The sequence below is a fragment of the Hydra vulgaris genome, chromosome 11 (assembly GCF_038396675.1).
Source record: "Hydra vulgaris chromosome 11, alternate assembly HydraT2T_AEP".
Lineage (NCBI taxonomy): Eukaryota > Metazoa > Cnidaria > Hydrozoa > Anthoathecata > Hydridae > Hydra > Hydra vulgaris.
The window spans coordinates 4,854,608-4,878,625 of NC_088930.1; the positions used below are offsets into that span (position 1 = coordinate 4,854,608).

At 26.9% G+C, this 24,018-nt stretch overlaps 1 protein-coding gene across 1 annotated transcript in view; it reads right to left on the bottom strand.

Moving 5' to 3' along the window:
* The window catches only part of LOC100202967 (uncharacterized), a 54,414-nt gene that overhangs the window by 26,891 nt on the left and 3,505 nt on the right, over positions 1-24,018 (bottom strand). The window contains exon 2 of the mRNA XM_065809853.1: positions 9,248-9,340. Coding sequence (XP_065665925.1) covers positions 9,248-9,340 — 93 coding nt within the window. The remainder of the gene's footprint in view (positions 1-9,247; positions 9,341-24,018) is intronic.

Sequence of the window (24,018 nt, forward strand, 5' to 3'; positions counted from 1 at the left end):
AAGCTTCATTAAGAGTATAGTTTGGAAAAGCTGGTTAAAACTGAAAAACTAAACAAAATGAGTTTGTTTGTAAGCATCAAAGCAGCATCTGTACTTGATTTTTCTAAATTGCTTGAAGATATAATAAAAAACAACATAAATTTAGGCTCATATCAACTTAGACAATGCTTAAGCTACCTTTCTGAATACTTCAATAAAGGTAAATATGAATTAGCTATATGTGAAAGTGTTCAATCGATAGGGAAATCGAAAGTTCTTTTTCCTATTATCAGATCTCATCATTCTGGGTCTACAAAGTATAAAGTGTATGTGCAATATTTACCTAAGAGGAATGATGAAACTGGAATTGAAGGATGGTACTGTACTTGTAAATCCAGCATGAGAACCTTAGGCTGCTGCGCATGTATCACTAGTGTAATTTAATATTTAGTATGTAGAAAATACTCATAGATGCTTCCGAATTCAGCTGGATTACTAACATTCTTTTTTAATAATAGCTCCAAACCAGAAACTTTAATGTTGACACAAATTGAAACTTCGGAAGATGAAGTTTACGAGTCAAAAAATTTTCAAAAGTTTTTTAAAAAGAAGCCTAAAATTAATTTAGTTTTTTCTTCTGAGTCATTTGATGATCATTCAAGCGTAGATGAAAACAAATCTATCAAGAATACAAAGTGTTCACTGTCTAGTATGCAGAAGGTAGTCAGTCCAAAGAAATTAAAAGTTAACAAAAAACAGTGGAAACTTGTGGTTTTTTAGTTAAATTCCTAAGTGTGGAGGAAAGCATATAAAATTGATTTTTAAAATGATAACTATTATGTCAGATAAACTATTGAACACATGCACAACTGATTATTTTTTAATCGCAATTTGGACTTCAAGCAAGCTGTCTAAGAACATATTGATTAATTTGAAATACTATGATATCAAAGAAAAAATTGCTTCTATAATAAGGTTTATTGATAAAGCAAAAAGTGTTTGGTTCTTAGATGTTTGCAAGCTTTGTGTTTCTCAAGATGAAAATGGAAATCTCTATTTCTCTACATTTGGAATTGAAATGGAGTATTTCATTAATTTCATTGAGCCAATTCAGTCTTTTGAGTCACAAGTAGTTTGCAATAATCAAATTGTGCATGTGAAGTTTAACTAGAACTATTAATGATCTCTACTTCTCAAAAGTATGTGAAGTCTTGAACTTTTTTCGTCTAAAAAAGTGATCTTACTGTTCACATAAACTTTTGATTTGCAACAATTTTTAGGGTGTTCTTCTTTATCTTTTTATTGAGTCGAATATTCGAAATAAGTTAAATGTCCATCAACTTCTGAATGAAATACCTTTCAGAAAAGGTAAAATGTACAAGTTTATATGCACTACCTATTGCAAAAGACAGCATTTTCGAAGTATTTTAAATTTAAAATTAAAACTCTATTTAGTGGATGATTTATGCCTACAGAAACATGATCTGGATATCCCTGATCATCATATTTCTACTTGTGTTTATTATTTTGTGTAAATGAGAAATAAAGCTACATGAACCGCATATATCTCGGTGTGTTTCAAATTGAACTAAATTGTTTGTTTTTGTGAAGTTTGTGAATTGTTTTTGTGAAGTTTGTGAATAAGTTTGTGAATTGTGAAGAATTGTGAAGTTTTTAATTTGAAAACAATTGTGTATAATATGTAAACATGCTTAAAAATACTAGATAATATTTCTTTAATTTGAAATATTGTTGAAAATGCACTTTATATTTTATAGATTAGACTATTATTACTTAATTCAATCTTTGAAAAAACCCGCTGGGAAGCCATTTTAAACTATATTTAGCAAAATTGAAATATCTAATACCTCATGTGTGATTTTTTTGGTTTTTAATATGTATTAGGGGTTTCTAGACAATAAATCAACAGAAGTTGCGCACACGAAGTGTGGAAATAGGGGTGAAAGCAAACACTATGGGTGGCATAACTCTTTCTACAAATTTTTTCATTAGAATCTGGTGCATTCAACTATCTTTCTTTAATACATGACGTCATTGACTTTTTTGTTTGTTTTCATAATCGATCTCTTACGCAAACAAACAAAAAGCAATGAGATAATGTACTGAAACTTAGGAATAAAATGCGCTTGAATAAATTATCAAGTCTGCAGATTGTGGTGTATATTATGCTGATATTTAGGCCTACAATAAAATGGAGGAGGCGAGCTTCGATTTGTTTTAATCAAAAAAATTTAGCCTAAACATTTTTTTTTATCATTCACTTCAATATGAACACAACATGTCTAAGAGGTTTGGGATCTCTTTAAATAACTAGATTTATATTAAGCATTTACATTTAATATATAGTTAATTACTTAAATTAAATTCAATATATAGTTAAAATAGTTCCTTGTTTTACTTCCCTTTTTAAATTTCATTTTTAATTTGATTTAAACCAACATTTTTTAAAACGGTTAAAACCATAGTTTAAACCCTGACTGAAAGTAATCTACTATTGGCATTTTTGTTTCCTTCCTATCCAAAAAAATCTATGTGAAGTATTGGTAAAAAACTTTTGGTCAAAATAAATACATGAACTTCTTTAAGAGAAAAACAAGTCCAAACTAGATGGTAGAGCAAGCAAATCAAGTTACATGAGTACCGAGCTACATGAGCAGTGCAAAAATATCTTGAGGATTTTCCTGTCCTTTGTTAATTGATTAAATCAACTCGAAAACAATGTAAAGGAAAAAATTAAAGAAGTAAAATAACTCAAAACAAATTTGGAAACAACAATAAAATAAGTAACTCTTCAAATATCAGCAGAAAATGGGTTCAAGAAATAAAATATATTAATAACAAAATCTATAAAATATTAAAGTGCTAAAAATGATAATAAACCAGCCAATTAGTTAATTGTAGCAAATCCAACTACAAGTGAGTTGAATGAAAGAGAAATAAGAAAAAAGAATAGAACTATTTATGGCATACCTAAATCTAAAAGGGAACTTTTAACAAATAAAAATGGAGATGATGGCAAAAAAATTTAGATATTTAGAATTTAATAAACAAAATTTAGAATTTAAAGAGATTTTCAACATAATTTGTAAAAACAATGTTTCACCAGCGTATGCAAAAAGACTATCCAAAGACACAACTAAATCCCAGTCAAATATGAGTTGAACTAAGCAATGTTTCATTCAGAAAATCACATTTACTAGCAGGAAAAAATTTACTGGCAAAGAAAAAAAAAGTTACAAATCAATTTATATCTGCTAATAGAAGGTTATTAATAAAAGCTAACAGAAGAGAGTTAACAGAAGCACAAAGAAGTCTTGATTATGAACTAAGAAAGAAAAGAAACATAGCATACATCACACTTGCAAAAGACTCCTTCATTCGATACTGCATCTGAGAAATTCAGATCATCAAAATTAAAACTAGCCAGTACTAACTCACCAGAATCATTTCAGCCACTATCTCTAAATGGACTTAGCTTCGAAATGTGTGTATTTAAATGCCACCTCTTTAGAAACATAAATAAAGGTCATCTTTTTTGATTTCATTATTAAAAGTAGTTTAGGTGGTGCTTAGTACTTAGTTCATTGTATTTACAGACCAAGTGATTTTGCTGACATGTACTCTTGATCTAATTTTCACAATTCAATCAGGTCAAAGTGTCTGCGCTATTGATCCAAGATTTAACTAAGTGACATAATTAAAGGTCATTTGGTGTTTTTTTTCATTTCATCATTAAAAGTCAGTAATTTGTTTAAAACTTAGACACAAAAAAGTTGACACAAATAAAATCTTTGACTTAGTTATAAATGTTGAATTAATACTATTTGAAACTTTATTGGTTCAGGAAATGTACAGTAAACCAATTTACTTTTTAAATATAGCATGTAATCAATTCATTTCGGAACTTAATGAAAAACAAACAAAGAAAAATCTTCGATACATGAACTGTGCATGTAAGTAAAAACATCCTACTCTGTGTGAAAAGTACAAACTGACTGACAAATCTCCAATACATGAAATGTGCATGTAAGTGAAAATATCCTACTCTGTGTGAAAAGTACAAACAGACTGAAAAAAATATTCAGCTTCCAGTTCAATTCAAATAAGCAAACATAACAGCCCTGTTCAAAAACGAGTATAAGGCTCTTTCAAGCAATTACTGTCCAATTCCTGTTAAATTATTGAAAGTATAACTTAAATGAAGAAGTACCTGTATAAAACCACAATCTACCAGCAAGAGAGCAGCATAACATTATAAGAAATAATAAATGTATCACTAATCTATTAGAAAGCCTTCATCAAGCTTAGAAGTCGATATTTTAGTTAATCTAACTTTGCTTGATTTTGCTAGACTGCTAGCTATCTGAAAACATCTTGCTTCAATGGCCTTGATACACAAAGCTACTAAACTGGTATGATCAAAATCTTCCATTAGAAAAAAGACTAAAAACATTAAACCTAACTTCATTTGTGGAAAAGAGACAAAAAGGAGATTTAAAACAAATGTATAAAATTATGCATAATATTGACAAACTAGAAAAAGAAAATTTTCCAACCCATAATAATCAAATGAGACCAATGTTTTAAATATATAATATATATAAAAATATAATATATGTATAAAATATATATACATATAATGATGCACTTAATTACAGACCTATATCTTTATCAACAATACCATGTAAGATTATTGAACCAAATATTCATGATGTAATTATGGATCATCTAATTGAAAACAGTGTAATAAATAAAAATCAACTGTACTAATAATTTATTAGAAACATTAGATATAATTACAGATGCTTTAGAAAATAATTATTCTGTAAATACTTTAGATTTAGATTTTTACAAGGCATTTGATAAAGTGCTACATGCCAGATTAGTAAGAAAGATAGAAACATATTGTATTGTTGAAGATATTTTCAAATGGATAAAAGATTTTTTACATAACAATAGACAACAAGTTATTTTCTGAGATTATGTATCTAACTGATTACCAGTTATTAGTGGTGTGCCCCATGGCGCAGTTTTAGGGTCACTTTTGCTCTTAATCTTTATTAATGACCTACCAAATAATATCCAAAGCTATACAAAGTTGTATGCAGATGACATTAAAAAAATTAATATTATAAAATCGGCTAAAAATCCTATAATGCTGCTAGCAGACCTAAATTATTTTATGGAATGATCATCAATTTAGTTGACAACATTCAATTATGATAAATGCAAGGTCATGCATATTGGCAAAGAAAAATCCTCAAACCACTTATGTAATTCATGTTTCAGATACAAATCAAAATCAAAACTGATTTTGAACATGATCTTAATGTCACAATTCAATCAAGTCTAAAATGGGAATTACAAACTAATGCAAAAATTTGTAAAGCTACCTCAAGCTTACTTCTAAGGGTTTAATTCATCAAACTTCTAAAAACTTAGATTTAAATATGGTTAAAAAATTATATAAAACATTTGCGTGTCTACACCTTGAGTATGCTGTGCAAGTTTGGTGTCCTAATCTGAAATAGGATATAGACAAAATTGAAAAAATTCAACATAGAGCAACCAAACTTATACCATCGCTTAAAAAGCTTTTTTAAAAATGATGAATTGACAATTACAAGAAAGGTGATTTAATCCAACAATACAAAATTGAGCACATTCTAGATATTATTAATTAGATTTACAACAATGAAAGTTTCAAATATGCTTTCAACCTATGTAAGCACAAATACACTTTAAGTAAATCTTTTTGTAAGAGCAAATATAGATTTAATTTCTTCTTCAAAAGAGTGATTAATCCATGAAATAATTTGACAGATAAGATCATAGAAGCTAACCAATTCAAGAAATACCTATAACTCGGTTGCCCTCTAAGTTAAAATAAATAATGCTGCCTCCACTCCCGCTGGAGGGGGGGGGGGGGCATTATTTATTTTAACTTATCTATAATAACATATATAATAAGTCTCATTTTTGCATGATGTCATAACATTTACTTTCAGCGGTTATAAAGTAGCTTTAGTTATAATTTACATTATTACTATTATTATACTGCATTAAATCTAACGGCTGTATTTTTGTAAAATCAATGAACTTGATATAATCTTCTTTTAATTAATTATTTCATTTTCTATTATATTTACATATTTTAAACTGTTCAAAACAACTAGAATATTTAATTTTCTATAAATTTTTAACAGTAAAAAAAATTATTTAAAACTAACAAAACAATCTATAAATTTGAAACAGTTATAAAAAACTATTAAAAATGACGAAAACATTATCGTGATAAAATGTTAAAACTTAACATTTTCACGAAAACCCGCACAATCACAAACAAGAATGATAATTAAATTCTTATTAAGTAAGTTTTCTTATCTAAGTAACCTTATCAAATTCCCATGATATTTCTATCTATTGCTTTTTCATTCAATGTATTTTTTAATAAAAGTTAGCGTTCACTTTTTTCATTCAATAAAATAAAGCGAAAAAAAAAAATGTGTTTAAATAATAGAATCTTTTACAATCTAATACTTTTTTTGATTGCTAATAGAAAAAGTATTAGATCTTAACCGTAAATATTTTGATCGTTTTGTAATCATTTTACTAGTTTAATGCTTAGAATATTATTTTCTTCCTCGCTTTCACTTTCTTCCAAATCCGATATTGTAACTGTCGCTATCCTTTTTTCCAGATAACGATGAAAATTTGCTGACAAGCGCCTAATTTAATCATTATACCATTCGTCCATAGCAGTACCAGGTTCAAATTTGTCAATCTCAGGACCTTCTTCACTTATTCGAAGTAAAAATTCTAAGAGATCTCGTCTAAAACAACTTCTCCAGTCATTTTTTACGCCATACATACATGAAAACATTCGTTCTACTTTCGCATTTGTAAAAGGACAATTTAAAAATAGTTCAAAAATAGCAAGAATATTTTGGCATTCTTTGACCAAATTTGATTTGGAAAAATTAATTAATGAAACTGAACCTAATGTTGTTTGTTGATGAATTTGCAAGGCCTTTTTATGTTGCGCACTGCTTAAGTGCGATGCCAGTGAATCTTTTTTTATTGATATTGTTCCTGGTTTGATCCAGGTCATGGAAAACAATTTTGTTTGACTTATCCGTTTTTCAAATTGTTTACATAAACTGCATCTTAATCTTAAAACTTCATTTCCATTTAAATCGTATTCTAACTCGCAATTAAAATGTTTTTCCCACTTTTTACCTGTAGATAATCTGCATCTGTGGTCCTTATTTGCATCCATTTATTGCTATTAATTTAAAATTAGCAAGTGTACTAACAAACTTTAAAGTTTTTTTTTAATAACTATTTAGAGTCTATATTGCCTTCCACTATTCTTCGCAAAATAAACATAAAAATATCATTAAATTTGTTCATAATGAATGAGCTAAATTGGAATAAAGCCCTTGAGAATTCGAGTTAAGAAAGTGACTTTTCAATCAATTAACTTTTATTTCTTTTTTCAATCAAAATCTTTTATTTCTTGATTCGAATAGATATTTAATCGTTTGTTTTTTATAAATTTTTCCTTCCTTAAACAACCGGTCTTTTTCCTGCATTTGAACATTTTTGCTAATTGATTTTCTAAATCATTTATTTTTCTTTCTTTTACTTTATGCTCCGCTTTAAAAAAAAAATTATCGTTACAGAAGTCACTGCAGTTTTATACTGTAAAAGAACACTAAATATTCGCGAATAGAGTATCAATCTTCTAAAATAAAAAAAGAATAATCACGAAAAAAAGAAAGATCACGAAAAAACAAATTTTAAGAAAAAACTATCGCGAAGGTGCGAAAAGTAATCGCGATTTGCGATCGCGATACGCTTAATTCGAGCCCTGTTATATATATATATATTAATATATATATATAAACATTTTACAACCAAAAAATTTTACAACATTTTACAATAATAATAATAATTATTTGATATTAATGAACTAAATTTACATTTTCATAAATATTAGCTAAGCCTATTGAGAACCTACTTACATGTGAGAACTCACTTACATGTGAGAACCCACTTACACATGAGAGCCCACTTACATGTGAGAACTGACTTACATGTCCACTTACATGTGAGAACCACTTACATGTGAGTACCGACTTACATGAGAACCCACTTACATGTGAGAACCACTTACATGTGAGAACCGACTTACATGAGAACCCACTTACATGTGATTTTAATAAAACAAAGCATACATTTTTCAAATACATAACAAATGGAAATAATAAACAATTTAAAATGCAATACTTTATAAAATCAAGGTAAGACAAGTCTTATTTAATTAAACCTGCTATTACCAATACAATCAATTAGTTTTGTTAAAATATATATTAAAAATATATATATATTTAAATTAGTAAAAACACTTATACAATTTTCAGTTGTCTTCAACAGCATGTTTCACCCTTCATTCATCAGGAAGGTGAAACTAGGGTGAAACATGTTGTTGAAGACAGTTACAAACTAGATAAGTGTTTTACTAATTAGTTATTGCTCTGTTCTTTAAGAACATTGAGCACTCTATTTGTAGAATACATTAACATAATTTATATATATATATATATATATATATATATATATATATATATATATATATATATATATATATATATATATATATATATATATATATATATATATATATATATATATATATATATATATATATATATATATATATATATATAATGGAAAAAAGTATGCCAAGCAAAAAAAACAATAATTGAATTTTTGAAATTTGAAATAAGATTTATTTCTTTTAAATAAATATATAAATGATAAAAAAGCACTAGAGGCCTTTCACTATTTTCATCAGTAGTGCTATGTTTAATGTTTTAATAAAATTTTGATAAAGCATTTTCCATTATATTGTTTATTATCAATTTTGTTATATATATATATATATATATATATATATATATATATATATATATATATATATATATATATATATATATATATATATATATATATATATATATATATATATACAAATATAAATAAATAAATAATTATATATATATATATATATATATATATATATATACAAATATAAATAAATAAATAATTATATATATATATATATATATATATATATATATATATATATATATATATATATATATATATATATATATATATATATATATATATATATATATATATAAATCATATTAAAATTATTTCTGTCAAAAAAATATACCTTCCCATTTTCATTTCGATAAAAATGCCAATTTGTTGAAAATGCATGCACATTAGGAATGAAAGGCTTTGCATCAGGATTTGGTCTAAAATGCTAAGTGTAAATATATAACTTATGTAAAATGTATCATAACTACTATAATATATAATACATACATACATTACATACATACATACAGAAATACATACATTACATACAAACATACAGACATACATACATTACATACAAACATACATACATACATACATACATATATACATACATACATACATACATACATACATACATACATACATACATACATACATACATACATACATACATACATACATACATACATACATACATACATACATACATACATACAGTAGCGTGCAAAAGTAACCGGACAAGAGCATAACTTGAGATAACTTTTGAATGAAAAGTTCAATTTCTTTTAAACTTTCACTGAAATGTCAAAAAATTGATCACAAATCTAAAAGCAAATGATTTTTTACTAAATCTAAGCAATCTAATCTTAAAAGTTCATTTAATTAAAATATGCGCGTGCAAAAGTATCCGGACAGAAAAAAAACTTGAAATAGATTTTTTTTTAAAACATTTTTAAAATTGAAAATGCTTTATTTTAAAGTAAATTGCTTTAGTATTTCGTTGGGAAGTCTTTAGCATTGATTACTGCTTGAGAGTGACAAGGCATTGAGTCCACCAGCTTCATAATCACAATAATTTTGATTTTCCCCCATTCTTGTTTCAGAGTATTCAATAAATCATGTTTACTTGTTGGTTTTCGACCTGAAATTTATCGATCAATGAGGTTACATAGACATTCAATAGAATTAACCGAATTTCTTTGGCTTTGAAAAAATTTTTCACAAGGGTTGAAGTGTGCTTTGGATCATTGTCCTGCTAAAACATCCTTCCTTGAGGCATTTTGTCTTTAACATGTGGTAGCATAACATTCTTAAGTATACAAAAATATTTACACTTACATATTTTTGTCCATTTTGCCATCAATCAAATGGATAGGACCGATGCAATCTCTATTCAAGTTACTCCAGTTCATAACGTTTCGACCTCTGTGCTTTACTGTTGGTAGCTGGTATTTAGGATCATTTGATAATATTAGATATTTGGATCTGATAATATTAGATAAGTCTGTCGACACAAAAGCCATAAGCCTTTGTGTCGACAGACATCTAATATTATCAGATCCAAATAACATAAACTTAAATTCATTACTAAAAAGTACTTTCACTTACTGTTTTCTTGCCCAATTCAATTGTTTATTAGCAAATCTGCTTTTCAATTCTTTATATAAACAAAAAGTTTCTTTGTAGGACGTCTTCCAAATAGGTTTTCAGACCTCAAAATACGTTTGATTGTGTCAACACTACATTTTACATTATAAAGTTCTTTAATTTCAGCATTTATCAAGACAGCATTTTGCGTGGAACATTTTTCAGGGCTCAAGGATGGATATTTCAGCAGGACAATGACCCAAAGCACACTTCAACCCTTGTGAAAAAACCCTTGGGGAAAATCAAAATTATTGTGATTATGAAGCTGGTGGATTCAATGCCTTGATACTCTCAAGCAGTAATCAATGCTAAAGACTTCCCAACGAAATACTAAAGCAATTTACTTTAAAATAAAGCATTTTCAATTTTAAAAATGTTTAAAAAAAAAATCTAATTCAAGTTTTTTTTTCTGTCCGGATACTTTTGCATGCGCATATTTTAATTAAATGAACTTTAAGATTAGATTACTTAGATTTAGCATAAATTCATTTGTTTTTAGATTTGTAATCAATTTTTTGACATTTCAGCCAAAATTTGAAAGAAATTGAGCTTTTTCATTCAAAAGTTATCTCAAATTATGTTCTTGTCCGGTTACTTTTGCACGCTATTGTACATACATACATACATACATACATACATACATACATACATACATACATACATACATACATACATACATACATACATACATACATACATACATACATACATACATACATACATAGACATTTCAATATATAAAATATAGTATATACAACTCATCTTTTTAAATTTTTTATTACTATAAACAATGCATCAACAACAACAAAAATTGTACACACTACATTAAACTGTTAATAGAGTATGTAATTTTTTGAACTAATACAAATGTGAAAGGGTAATAGTACAACAAAAGTTTTATCTTATGAGCTGTGTATTTTTTTTCGATGGGAGTGTAAATCAAAAACTTTATATATATATATATAAATTTATAACATATATATATATATATATTTATATAACATATATATATATATATATATATATATACATATATATATATATATATATATATATATATATATATATATATATATATATATATATATATGTTATAAATTTATATATATATATATATATATATATATATATATATATATATGTTATAAATTTTTATATATATATATATATATATATATATATATATATTTATACCATATATATATATTTGTATTATATACATATATATTTATACCATATATATATATGTATATATATATATTTATATTATATATATATATATTTATATCATATATATATATATATATATATATATATATATATATATATATATATATATTATATACATATATATTTATACCATATATATATATATATTTATATTATATATATATATATATATATTCATATCATATAATGCTTAACATAGTTAGCATCACTTCGAGTGTACTTGACACAGAAATCTTGGCAGCCATTGCAGTTATGGTAATGGCAAGAAAGAGTCACAGCACTTTTTTTTTTTAATTTAAAACTTTTTTGATTTTTCTAAAATATAAAATAAAATAATTTTGAAGTTTTATAGATATTATATATATAACATATATAAATATATTATAAAAAACAATAAGGATGGCTTTAAGAACCATTTAAACAATATAACAATAATTACTTATGAAGTCTAAATTTAGTATTAGAAAAAGAATATATTTCCTTATTTTTTTCTTGAAACAATTTTATACATAACATAATGTCGCATCACATATCAACATAATTTTGTACATAAAATAATGTCACATCACATATGAACTTAATAATCATTTGTTTGCTTTAACACAGTTTAATTCTTTTTGTTTTATTTTTTTACAGTATTTAATAAACTATTTTAAATAAAGATTATAAAGAACTTGTAGATAGATTTTATCAGTTACCAATAAGATATTCACAAAAATTTTAATTTATAATGGAGACTTTTTTTTATTCTGACTCACTCTCAACAAGGCTGCAAGCAACCACTATTATTTAGTAAATTTAGTATATTATATAAAGATAGATTCATTTTTTATTATTTAAAGGAATATTTTATAAAACAATTTGATGCAATAAAAACTACCTTTTCGTTTGCAAAATACAAAATAAAATCATAATTCACTTAAAATGTCATATGAATGTCTAGATTCTCCTATATTGCAAAACTAGCATCTACTAAGCTTGCATCTCTTTGCCATGCTTGCCACTTTCTTACTCAGAATTCTATTCTTTATCTATATAAATCTTAAATCAGTTCTTGTATGGAATTCTGTTGCCATATCTGGGGAGGATCTTACAATGATGTCCTTTCTATTTAGGCAGGGTGCAAAAACGTGTAATGTAATTTAATTTAATGACGAGTAACTTGTGTTACTTGTTATTCAATTAAATCTTATCCTTTTACTGTGACTGTTCCTAAGTACTCCAAAAAATTTTATTAGTCTAGTTTTTTTCCTCCAACATCAGTTCCTTGGAATTCACTTTCTTTATCTTGTTTTCCTGATTCATATAATTTGCAATCTTTTAAGTCATCTGTCAATTGTTATCTTGCTCTATGAACTTCATCTTTTTTCTTGCAGTAACTTCCAACTCTAATAGGGGTTGCTTGTAGCCTTGTTGGAAGTGAAGATGTCAACAACAAAAAAAGTAACTAGATAAGGGATTGTTAATAAATTACACAACGCTAAATTTCACTATTAAACAAAACAAGAGATCAAAAGTTTTCCTTCCTAGAGCTTTAAGTTAAATGAAAAATCAAAGTAGTGCATTTAAGTTTAATGAAAATTGCCACATAAAAGAGCCTAAAAACTCCTACTTCTGTTTGTATTTTTAATTTAGCGTTGCGTATTTGCAGACGATCCCTAAGAATATAACGAAAATAAAAACATTTTTTGATATACAACTTTTTGGCGACTTTTTCCATTCAGTATATACATAAAGGAAATACTTTATTATTTGCATTAGAAACATGGGCAACTTTTAAATTTCTTTTCAATTGTTTTTGTTAAACTTTACTGTTTTTATTATTGCAAAGAAAAGCAAGAAAACTAATTGCTATTTATTTGAAAAAAAAATAACTTTTTTAACAAGTTTTTCATGCAAAAAAATTAAAGGTCATTAATACTAATATTCAAAAAAAAAAATTTTAAGTTTTTAAATACATTTTTTCAAACAGAGCAATCGTTATGGCTATTATCACTAATAATTCATATTAATGTTGGAAATTGGGCATAATAAAAAAAACAATTTTCAGACATGCATCAATTGGGGTAAATAAATTTATAAAAGAAACCATGTATTCTTTTATCTAATTTCTTCTGTCATTAAAAAATTTATTAATAAAATAATATATTTTACAAATAAATAGCAATTTATTTTCTTATTATATACTTATTGAGAAAAAACGTCAAATATAGCAAAAAACTTTTTTAAATCAATAAAATTTCTTTTTAACATCAAAACCAATAAATAAAATTTCTTATAGTTCTAGCATACATAGCAAATTAGTTTCTTAATTATACAGACTGATAAAAATCAGGAATAAATTATGTATCAAAAATATTATGTTGTAAATGTTTTAAAAGATTTTTTTCCTCAAGTTGTATCAAATTCAGTAGCTTAAAACAACAACCACTCTAAAAAAAAGAATACAAAAGTCGCATAAAATTTTTAGAAAAAATTTTTTTTTTTTAATTTCATTTTTATTATTATTGAATTTTTCTAGTTTATTTAATTAAAAATTGATATTTCATTACAATTTTGTTTCCCTTTTTTAGGATTGTTTTTTTTTTCTCAGTTGATAAGTTTTTTTGATACAAAAAAAAAAAAATTGTTTAACACTCCTGAGGTCCGAATTTTATTATAAAACACAAGCTTTATGTCAAGCCGTTAATGAGAAACCATTACACAGCAGCCTATCGTGTGAAGAAATATATTTCTCTAATTTGCTTATTTTATGATTATATGCAAATATACTATTGTTTGTATTTAGATTACAAATTTCAAGGTTATTTATTTATAAATTATAAATCGCTTTTTATTTTCAGCAATTCACAGTTAATCTTGGTAATAATTTATTTTATTACTATGCTATATGTTATTACTTTTGCTTTAATACTATGAAATAAAAAGTTTATTATTTGTTTTAATTAAATCATAGGCATTGTTTTTAAAGAAACAACTATAAAAGATTAGAAAACTGTAACGCTTTATATTTGTTTATTTTAAAGTCCTTATGATTATAAGTTCATAATCATATGGACTTTTATTTAGTAATTTTGATTTGATTTTTTTATTATTATTATTATGCATTGTTAGTTTTTTATATCATAAAAAACAAACATTGAAAAAAGGTTTGCAAAAATTTATAATTATCTTTCGTCAGTTTTTCACGATATAACTTTTGGTTTGAAAAAAGTGGATAGTGGTGCCACAAGAGAAAAAGAAAAGTAGTGCCACTAAGAGAAGAAGAAAAGTAGTGCCACTAAGAGAAGAAGAAAAGTAGTGCCACTAAGAGAAGAGAAAAAGCTGCAGTCAGGGAGGAAATCACAAATTATCCCAAACTAACACATTTTTTGAAACCAGCAGTTCAGCCTGGAAGTGTTTCGATACCAACAGAAACTACAAATAATTCTGATTGTCATTATTTGAATACTAGAGAAAAGTCAGATAGGTTGATATGTGAATCTACATCTAATGGCTTAACAATTCTGCCTATTTTTCTCAGTGGTGATCCTTCTGAGTGGCCTGATGATGTTTCTGAGGCACAAAGGTGTGACATTGTTAAACGTGGTTTCAAAAAGATTGAAATTGATTTTTCATACAATTTAGAAAGAAGATGATTTTCACTGAACTATTATAACCACAAGCTGAAGAATGGAGAAATCTTTGAACGGATATGGCTCATATATTCTTTGAATAGCAATAAAGTGTTTTGTTTTTGTTGCAAACTTTTTGGGATAACTTCTTCACCATTCCAACAAGGAATGAACACTTGGGAAGGCTTATCAAAAAAACTTAAACAACAAAAAACATGCAGTGCACATTTCAAGTGCTTTGAACAATGGATGATTTTATGAAAAGGTTAACTGATATTTCTTTTAATTTACTGCTTTGTTAATTTTTTTTCCCTCAATTTTAGCAATACAGGCATTGTAAATCAAGCTACCATAGACAAGCAACAGCAAAAGTTGCTTCATAAAGAGCAGATATTTTGGAGGGCTGTGTTAGGAAAGATATTGGACAGCTTATTTCTTTCTGCAAGAAATCTTGCATTCCATGGTTCAGATAGAGCCATTGGTTCAAAGAGCAATAGAAACTTTTTTGGGGTGTTTGAATTACTGGCTAGGTACGATACCGTTCTCAATGAGCTTATGCAAAGAATTCAGGACAAAGAAACCAAGGAGTACTAATTGGGCAATGACACACCAAACAAGTTGATTAGACTTTTAGTCAAGGAGATTAAATCGAAAAAACTTTCTAAAGTAAAAAAAGCAAAATCCTATTCTATTATTTTAGATTGTATGCCAGACATTTTGCACAAAGAACAAATAAGCATTATTCTGAAATCAGTAACATGTAATCCTGAAGTAAGTATCTACATTTCCGAAACTGGAATAGGGCTATATGATGCATTTTTAAACCAGGCAAAAAATTGGGATCTAAATATTTTGAACTGTCGAGGTCAATTTTATGATAATGGTGCTAATATGAAAGTAAAAGTAAAAGGTGTTCAAGCTAAGTTTCTGGAAATGAATTCTAAGGCCATATATCTTCCTCATGCAAACCATTCACTCAATCTTGATATTGTTGATGTCAAGAAATTGCACTGTCATCCATCAGTGCAATTTCTTTTTTTGGTGTTCTTTCAAGGTTATTTGGTATGACATTTTATTTCAAATCAACAAATCAAGTAAGCTTATTCAGTCTTCTGCAACCTCTCTTGACATTGTAGCTAGTGAAATAAAGGCAACAAATGCGTAATACATTTACAGTAGTTAAAAAAACTCTTCACTAGTAAACTCTATATTAATTTAACAATTATAAAACATATTTAATTGTCTTATGAACGGCGACATGAAAATATGTTAGGTACCCAGCTGTTTCGAGGAAATCTGTCAATTTTATCCACTTTTTTAGAATAAATAAATAAAAAATTGGGGCCCTAATAGCTAGTTTTGAGGGGGGCCTCAGACCCACTTGCCACAGCACTGTATATAAATTATAATTTATAACTGCTCTGTTCTTTTAAGAATATTGAGCACACTATTTTGTAGAATACATTTTAAAATTGTTTAAATATATATATATATATATATATATATATATATATATATATATATATATATATATATATATATATATATATATAATAAATTAACTAATTAACAATTATTAATAAAGAAATACAAAAGATAAATTCGATATTATTGCAGCATAAATGAATGAAATAAATAAAAAATTATGAATGAAAAAATCATAAGTTAAATCAACTTGAATTGACAACTATATTATCAGCGACGTATCCAGTGCCGATGTTGATATCGGTATAGGCCCCCAAATTTCTGCCCAAAGTCAATTTAAAATAATTTTGTATTATCATCAAGTTTGTGATAAAAAAATTCTTTATTACTTATTATGTTGCTATTTTGTAATATTAAAATTTGTTGTCATTATTACAAAATTGTTTTAATGTCCTTTAGAAAGAGCAACATTTGCAAACAACTTTTAAAACAAATTATAATGTATATAAAACAGATATAATGTATTTTAAGTCAATCAGCTTAATTCAAATTCACACGGATGAGATATGGAATATGTTACTATTGGGTTAAAATGTAAAATGCACATTTTGATTGGATTAAAATAAGAAACGCTTAGCATCTTATATTTTTATAACTCCTTTCATAAAAACATTAACTTGTTTCAAAATATACTTAAAATGAGTTTCTCCTCCACTTACATTTTCATAACTATAATTTACAATTTGATTAAACTCTATAAGCTTTTATAAGCTTATAAGCTTGTAGCTTATAAGCTTGTAGCTTATAAGCTTGTAGCTTATAAGCTTGTAGCTTATAAGCTTGTAGCTTATAAGCTTGTAGCTTATAAGCTTGTAGCTTATAAGCTTGTAGCTTATAAGCTTGTAGCTTATAAGCTTGTAGCTTATAAGCTACAAGCTTATAAGCTACAAGCTTATAAGCTACAAGCTTATAAGCTACAAGCTTATAAGCTACAAGCTTATAAGCTACAAGCTTATAAGCTAAAAGCTTATAAGCTTATAAGCTTATAAGCTACAAGCTTATAAGCTACAAGCTTATAAGCTACAAGCTTATAAGCTACAAGCTTATAAGCTAAAAGCTTATAAGCTACAAGCTTATAAGCTACAAGCTTATAAGCTACAAGCTTATAAGCTACAAGCTTATAAGCTACAAGCTTATAAGCTACAAGCTTATAAGCTACAAGCTTATAAGCTACAAGCTTATAAGCTACAAGCTTATAAGCTACAAGCTTAAAATCTACAAGCTTATAAGCTACAAGCTTATAAGCTTATAAGCTTATAATATATAAGCATATAAGCTATAAGCTTATAAGCTATAAGCTTATAAGCTATAAGCTTATAAGCTATAAGCTTATAAGCTACAAGCTTATAAGCTTATAAGCTTATAATATATAAGCATATAAGCTATAAGCTTATAAGCTATAAGCTTATAAGCTATAAGCTTATAAGCTATAAGCTTATAAGCTATAAGCTTATAAGCTATAAGCTTATAAGCTATAAGCTTATAAGCTATAAGCTTATAAGCTATAAGCTTATAAGCTATAAGCTTATAAGCTATAAGCTTATAAGCTATAAGCTTATAAGCTATAAGCTTATAAGCTATAAGCTTATAAGCTATAAGCTTATAAGCTATAAGCTTATAAGCTATAAGCTTATAAGCTATAAGCTTATAAGCTATAAGCTTATAAGCTATAAGCTTATAAGCTATAAGCTTATAAGCTATAAGCTTATAAGCTATAAGCTTATAAGCTATAAGCTTATAAGCTATAAGCTTATAAGCTATAAGCTTATAAGCTATAAGCTTATAAGCTATAAGCTTATAAGCTATAAGCTTATAAGCTATAAGCTTATAAGCTATAAGCTTATAAGCTATAAGCTTATAAGCTATAAGCTTATAAGCTATAAGCTTATAAGCTATAAGCTTATAAGCTATAAGCTTATAAGCTATAAGCTTATAAGCTATAAGCTTATAAGCTCTAAGCTTATAAGCTATAAGCTTATAAGCTATAAGCTTATAAGCTATAAGCTTATAAGCTATAAGCTTATAAGCTATAAGCTTATAAGCTATAAGCTTATAAGCTATAAGCTTATAAGCTATAAGCTTATAAGCTATAAGCTTATAAGCTATAAGCTTATAAGCTATAAGCTTATAAGCTATAAGCTATAAGCTTATAAGCTATAAGCTTATAAGCTATAAGCTTATAAGCTATAAGCTTATAAGCTATAAGCTTATAAGCTATAAGCTTATAAGCTATAAGCTTATAAGCTATAAGCTTATAAGCTATAAGCTTATAAGCTATAAGCTTATAAGCTATAAGCTTATAAGCTATAAGCTTATAAGCTATAAGCTTATAAGCTAAAAGCTATAAGCGTTTAATCGCTTATAGCTTATAAGCTTACAGCTTACTTATATAAAGAGAGTTCCTCTCTTTATATAAACTTACTTATATAAAAAGAGTTCCTCTTTTTATATAAGCTTACTTATATATAGAGAGTTCCCGAAATCATAACGGGGACTGGAACAACAGCTTTTGATATAAGTTCACATTGGCGATGTTGATTATTTTATGTTCCGTTAAATAAGCCGTAAAAATCACATGATAACGTGATATTTTAAACGGTTTTTTTGTTGTTTGTTGTGATAAAAAGTAAATATGACTAGCTTTAGGAAAAATAGAAAGCTCTCTTGTATGTGAACAACGAAAATATTATTAATGATGAAGAATTTGTATTATTATACGACATCAATACTTTAAAATACCTAAATTGGCCATTTTGGAACTATGAGTTTTTTCATCAAGATAATTTATCAAATGGCGAATGCAAAGCCAAGTTTCGCTTTTTGAAGAACGAAATTTATACTTTGTGTGACATCATGCAATTTCCTGATAAAATGTAGTAATGGATTTAAAGTTTCTAGAATTTGTGCCCTTTGTGTGTTGTTAAAACATTTTGCATACCCATGTAGATATATAGACATTATTAGTCCATGTAGATATATAGAGATTTGGGCTTTCAGTTCCACAACTGAGCATGATAAGCAATGAAGCAACGGAATTTGTTTATGCAAGATGGGGTAGGTTGCTTCAATCATTTAATCAGCAATGGCTCTCCCCAGAAAACTTAAACAATGGCTTTCCCCAGAAAACTAAGAAGATCAGATCTATTAACTCTTTTACAACAGCATGCCAGAACACCTGACGGATCCATTTTGTGCATATATAGTGATCTTGCTTATCCATTACGCCAACAATTACAAACACTATTTCAAGGTCCCAACATCAATGACCTGCAAAGTCAGTGGAACAAGACAATGAGTTCTGTAGGAATTTCACTTGAATGGGTGTTTGGAGACATTGAATTATTTTAAATTTTTGAACTTTCATAAGAACTTAAAAGTTTAACTGAGCACTGTTAATAAAATGTACATTGTATGCACTATAGTACAGAGTGCAATGTCATGCTTTCTCCTGTATCATTTGCAACATGGTAACACAAACTTGAGTTAGCTGTTGAATCAAATGCATGGTCTGTTCTTGCTGTTGCAAAATTAACTGATATAAACGCTCATTATTGTGCCACCGTTCTTCAGATTCTTGCTTTCTTATTTCTAAATCTGCTTTTTTGATTTTATTGTCATTTTCTGATTTCTCTTTTAAGAACAATATAGTGTCATCTGAACATCTATATTTTTTCTTTTTTTAATTAATCCTTCACACCTGCATTTTCTAGTTTCTTTAATCATTTCTAGAAAAGCACTTTGCATATCTTCTGCTTCTTTAACTTCTTTTAATGCTTGTTCCTCCATTAGCAATTTATCGCTTTGCATTTTCAAATCACTATCATTAAAATTTTCAACAATGTCTCGTAAAGCAACATCAAGATCAGTTTCTTCAGGAGGGTTAATTTTTTTTTTTTTAATTATTCACTTCCTTAAGCCCAAGAAAGTCACTACAGTCAAGGAGGCTACTTATGTGGTTACAACCCTCTTTCAATTCTATAAGTCCAAAACACAAACTTCAACAAAAAGGCCACTGCACAGAGAAACAAGTTGAGCACAGTACTACCAGGGACATGGTGGGGATCGAACTCTGAAATTTTTTTTTTAATTTTTTTTTCCTAAAAGTTTAAAATAATCTCAAACTGATCTGTTGTCTACTCTAAATTTAGGCTTGTTTATATTATTCAAACTTTTATTTTTAATTTGTTTCCAAATTACACCATGTTCAGGAAAGCCATGTCTGGCATTCCATGGTTCGTGAATGTAACAAAAGCTTATAAATATAAGAGAAGTTTTATGAATAGTTATGATTAGCCTTAAATAAAGTTAAAAATCTGCACTTCATAAAATTATTTCAATATTTAAAAATAATGATTTTTTGCATTTAAATAATTTTCAAGTCTCAAAATCTGTTTATCAAAATAATAAGTCGTTTTAAATTATAAATAAAAAGAACATAATTAAATTTGTAACTTTAGAAAATACTTACACTTAAAGGTTCACAACATCCACCATCTTTTTTCAAATTAAAACTCGCGTTGCCAGAAAATATGAAATATAATATTTTGAAATCGGTTGCACAGACAGAAAACTTCAGTTTGGGATTTCCACCAAGTTGCGCATGTGCAGTTATATATTTTTTTATTTTAGACGCATTGTCGGCGTTTCCGTCCTCGTTGTGATTTCGGAAACTCTCTAATGACCTTGCTATAACTCTGCGCTTTATGTTTTTATAAACTTTAATTACTAAAATTTGTTTGCAAAAGTTTTTATAGTATGTTTAACTTACGTAATATGAGTCGACCAAAGACTTCTTGTAGAAGCCACAACAAAAATTCGTCCACATACAGATCTTTACACAGTAAAAATAAAAATACAAATTCTGAACAAAAGTCAATTTTTGAAGCATTTGCTATTAACCAAAATACAAAACAAGACACAAAACAAGTTCAAGAAGAGGTAGATCAGCAGTTGATTCCTGAAATAAGAACAAACGAAAGCAAAATTATTATTGGGCGTGAATCAAATGAAAGCATTATCCCTAATATCAACGAACATTTACTAGATGGACGTATGTACATGATGTGTCACTGATCTCAGCAAAAATGGGTAAACAGAATTGCAGGTAAACAGCACAACCTTAATGCCATAAAAAAGTTTTTTAAAACTGTTTACTTTGTAATTAAAAAGAACTGGGCAGTCCAGGGAAACTTTAGTTATATCGTTGATTTTATTTGAGATCTTGGCGATAAGGAGATAGATTCACACTTTAAAATTGCTAGCAAACGAGCAAGATACACATCATCAGCTAGTGTTGATCAGTTCGTCAAAATAATAAGTTATAAATTAGACAATCAGGTTTGCACAAAAATTATTTTGGCTCATGACTTTAATGTTCTTGCTGATGAGACAAGCAACGTGGCGGATAGGGCTGTCTTTTCTGTTTTCATTAGATATGTCGATTCTGATTCTCATACTATCAGGCCTTCGCGTAAGAGGCATGCGGTCAAACGCCTTATATGACCACGCATATAACATTTTCTTTTGACAACTTGGCCACAACTCTTTGCAAGTTTTGACAATTAGCGCTTTTAAAAAAAGTGCCAAAAAAAAACAAAGCAAATGTAAATGCGATTTTTAATTTAATTGATTCCATAATTACAATCAAACTGCTACAAAATTTCCTGACTACTTTATTGCAACGTAATAAAAGGTGATCATTGAAAAAAATATTCAGATTAGAGTTTAAGGCAAACTGAGTACAGAAGCTATCAAAAAATAATTACAAATCATTTTATCATGGAAATATAATTTCTAATAAAAAACTATTTATTAAAAAAATGCATTACAATAATCTAGAAACAATAGCGCCTGCCAACTATTTTTAAACTATCCCAGGGCGCAACATCATTTTTTTTTTTTAAATGAACCTTGACTTGTGTCTGATCTTTATTTATTGACAAACGTCAATAAATAAATTTAAGAGATTTATGTCAAATAAGGGAGTTTTATTTTCAAATAATTTTTATTCTAGTTAATAAGTTATTAGATACATTTAAGATGCTTGGTAAATTTATTCAATTTTAGTTTTTCAAAATAGTTTTTTTTTACACATTTACAAAATTATTGATAAATGCACACAAAAAAAACTTATCAATGTATTTTTAATATACAAACAAACATTACTTTACTTTGAGGAAAATAAAAAAATTTAAAAAAAAAACATGCAAAACTTTATTTATAATGAATTCATTTGCTTTAAACTTTTAATGTAATGTAATTAATTACATAAAAGAAACCATGCTTAAACATTATGATCACTTTCTTCAATAGAAGAAAGCAATCGAAATGTTTAAGCACGATTTCTTTCGAAGTTTTTGCAAAAGCATTCATTTTAAGTAAAATTTTGGATGCTTTTGTGAGCGCATGCAAAAACCATGCTAAAACATAATTAGTTATTTTACTTAAAAGTAACGCTTTTGAAAAAAGTAATTATGTTTTGGATTTTTTTTAAAGTCTCTGAAGTTAATTGTTTTTTTATTTAAAATATGTGCTTTTATAATAAATAAAAAGCTATCAATCGCAAATCTATTTTGAAAAAAAATTGCTGAAGTAATGCATTCATTTGAAAAATCAATCAAATGCCAATGTTTGCATAAGCAAAATTTAAGAAACATGTTTTTGTTTTTCTGTCTGTCTTTTAACAAATGCGCGCACGTTTGTCGATTTGTCGCACCCTGTATTATTTTAACTTTTTAACAAAATTTAAAATTTGCACTCCAAAATTTTTTAAAATTCATGGCACTTCTAAACAGCCTAAGTTACTAACGTTTTGAAAATCGATTTCAAAAATAATAAATAAAAAATCTGAAGGAAGGGAGGGGGGGGGGGGGAAGGAGGGGCAGACTCATGATCTTTTCTCTCACTATGGATCTGCCCTTGTATTAGCCAATTTATTCATTGGAGGGAATGATAAAGATTGATAGAGCTGTGATAAATTTTTTTGTGATAAATTTTCGCTTACAATTAAGTTTACATTAAATAATTAATGTTTTAATTTTTTCTGGTTTTTCTGCTATTTATTTTGTTATTTATTAAATTTTTTTTTTTTAGTTTAATTTTTGTTAATTTAGTTTAAATATTTTTTTTAAATTTTGTTCTTTTA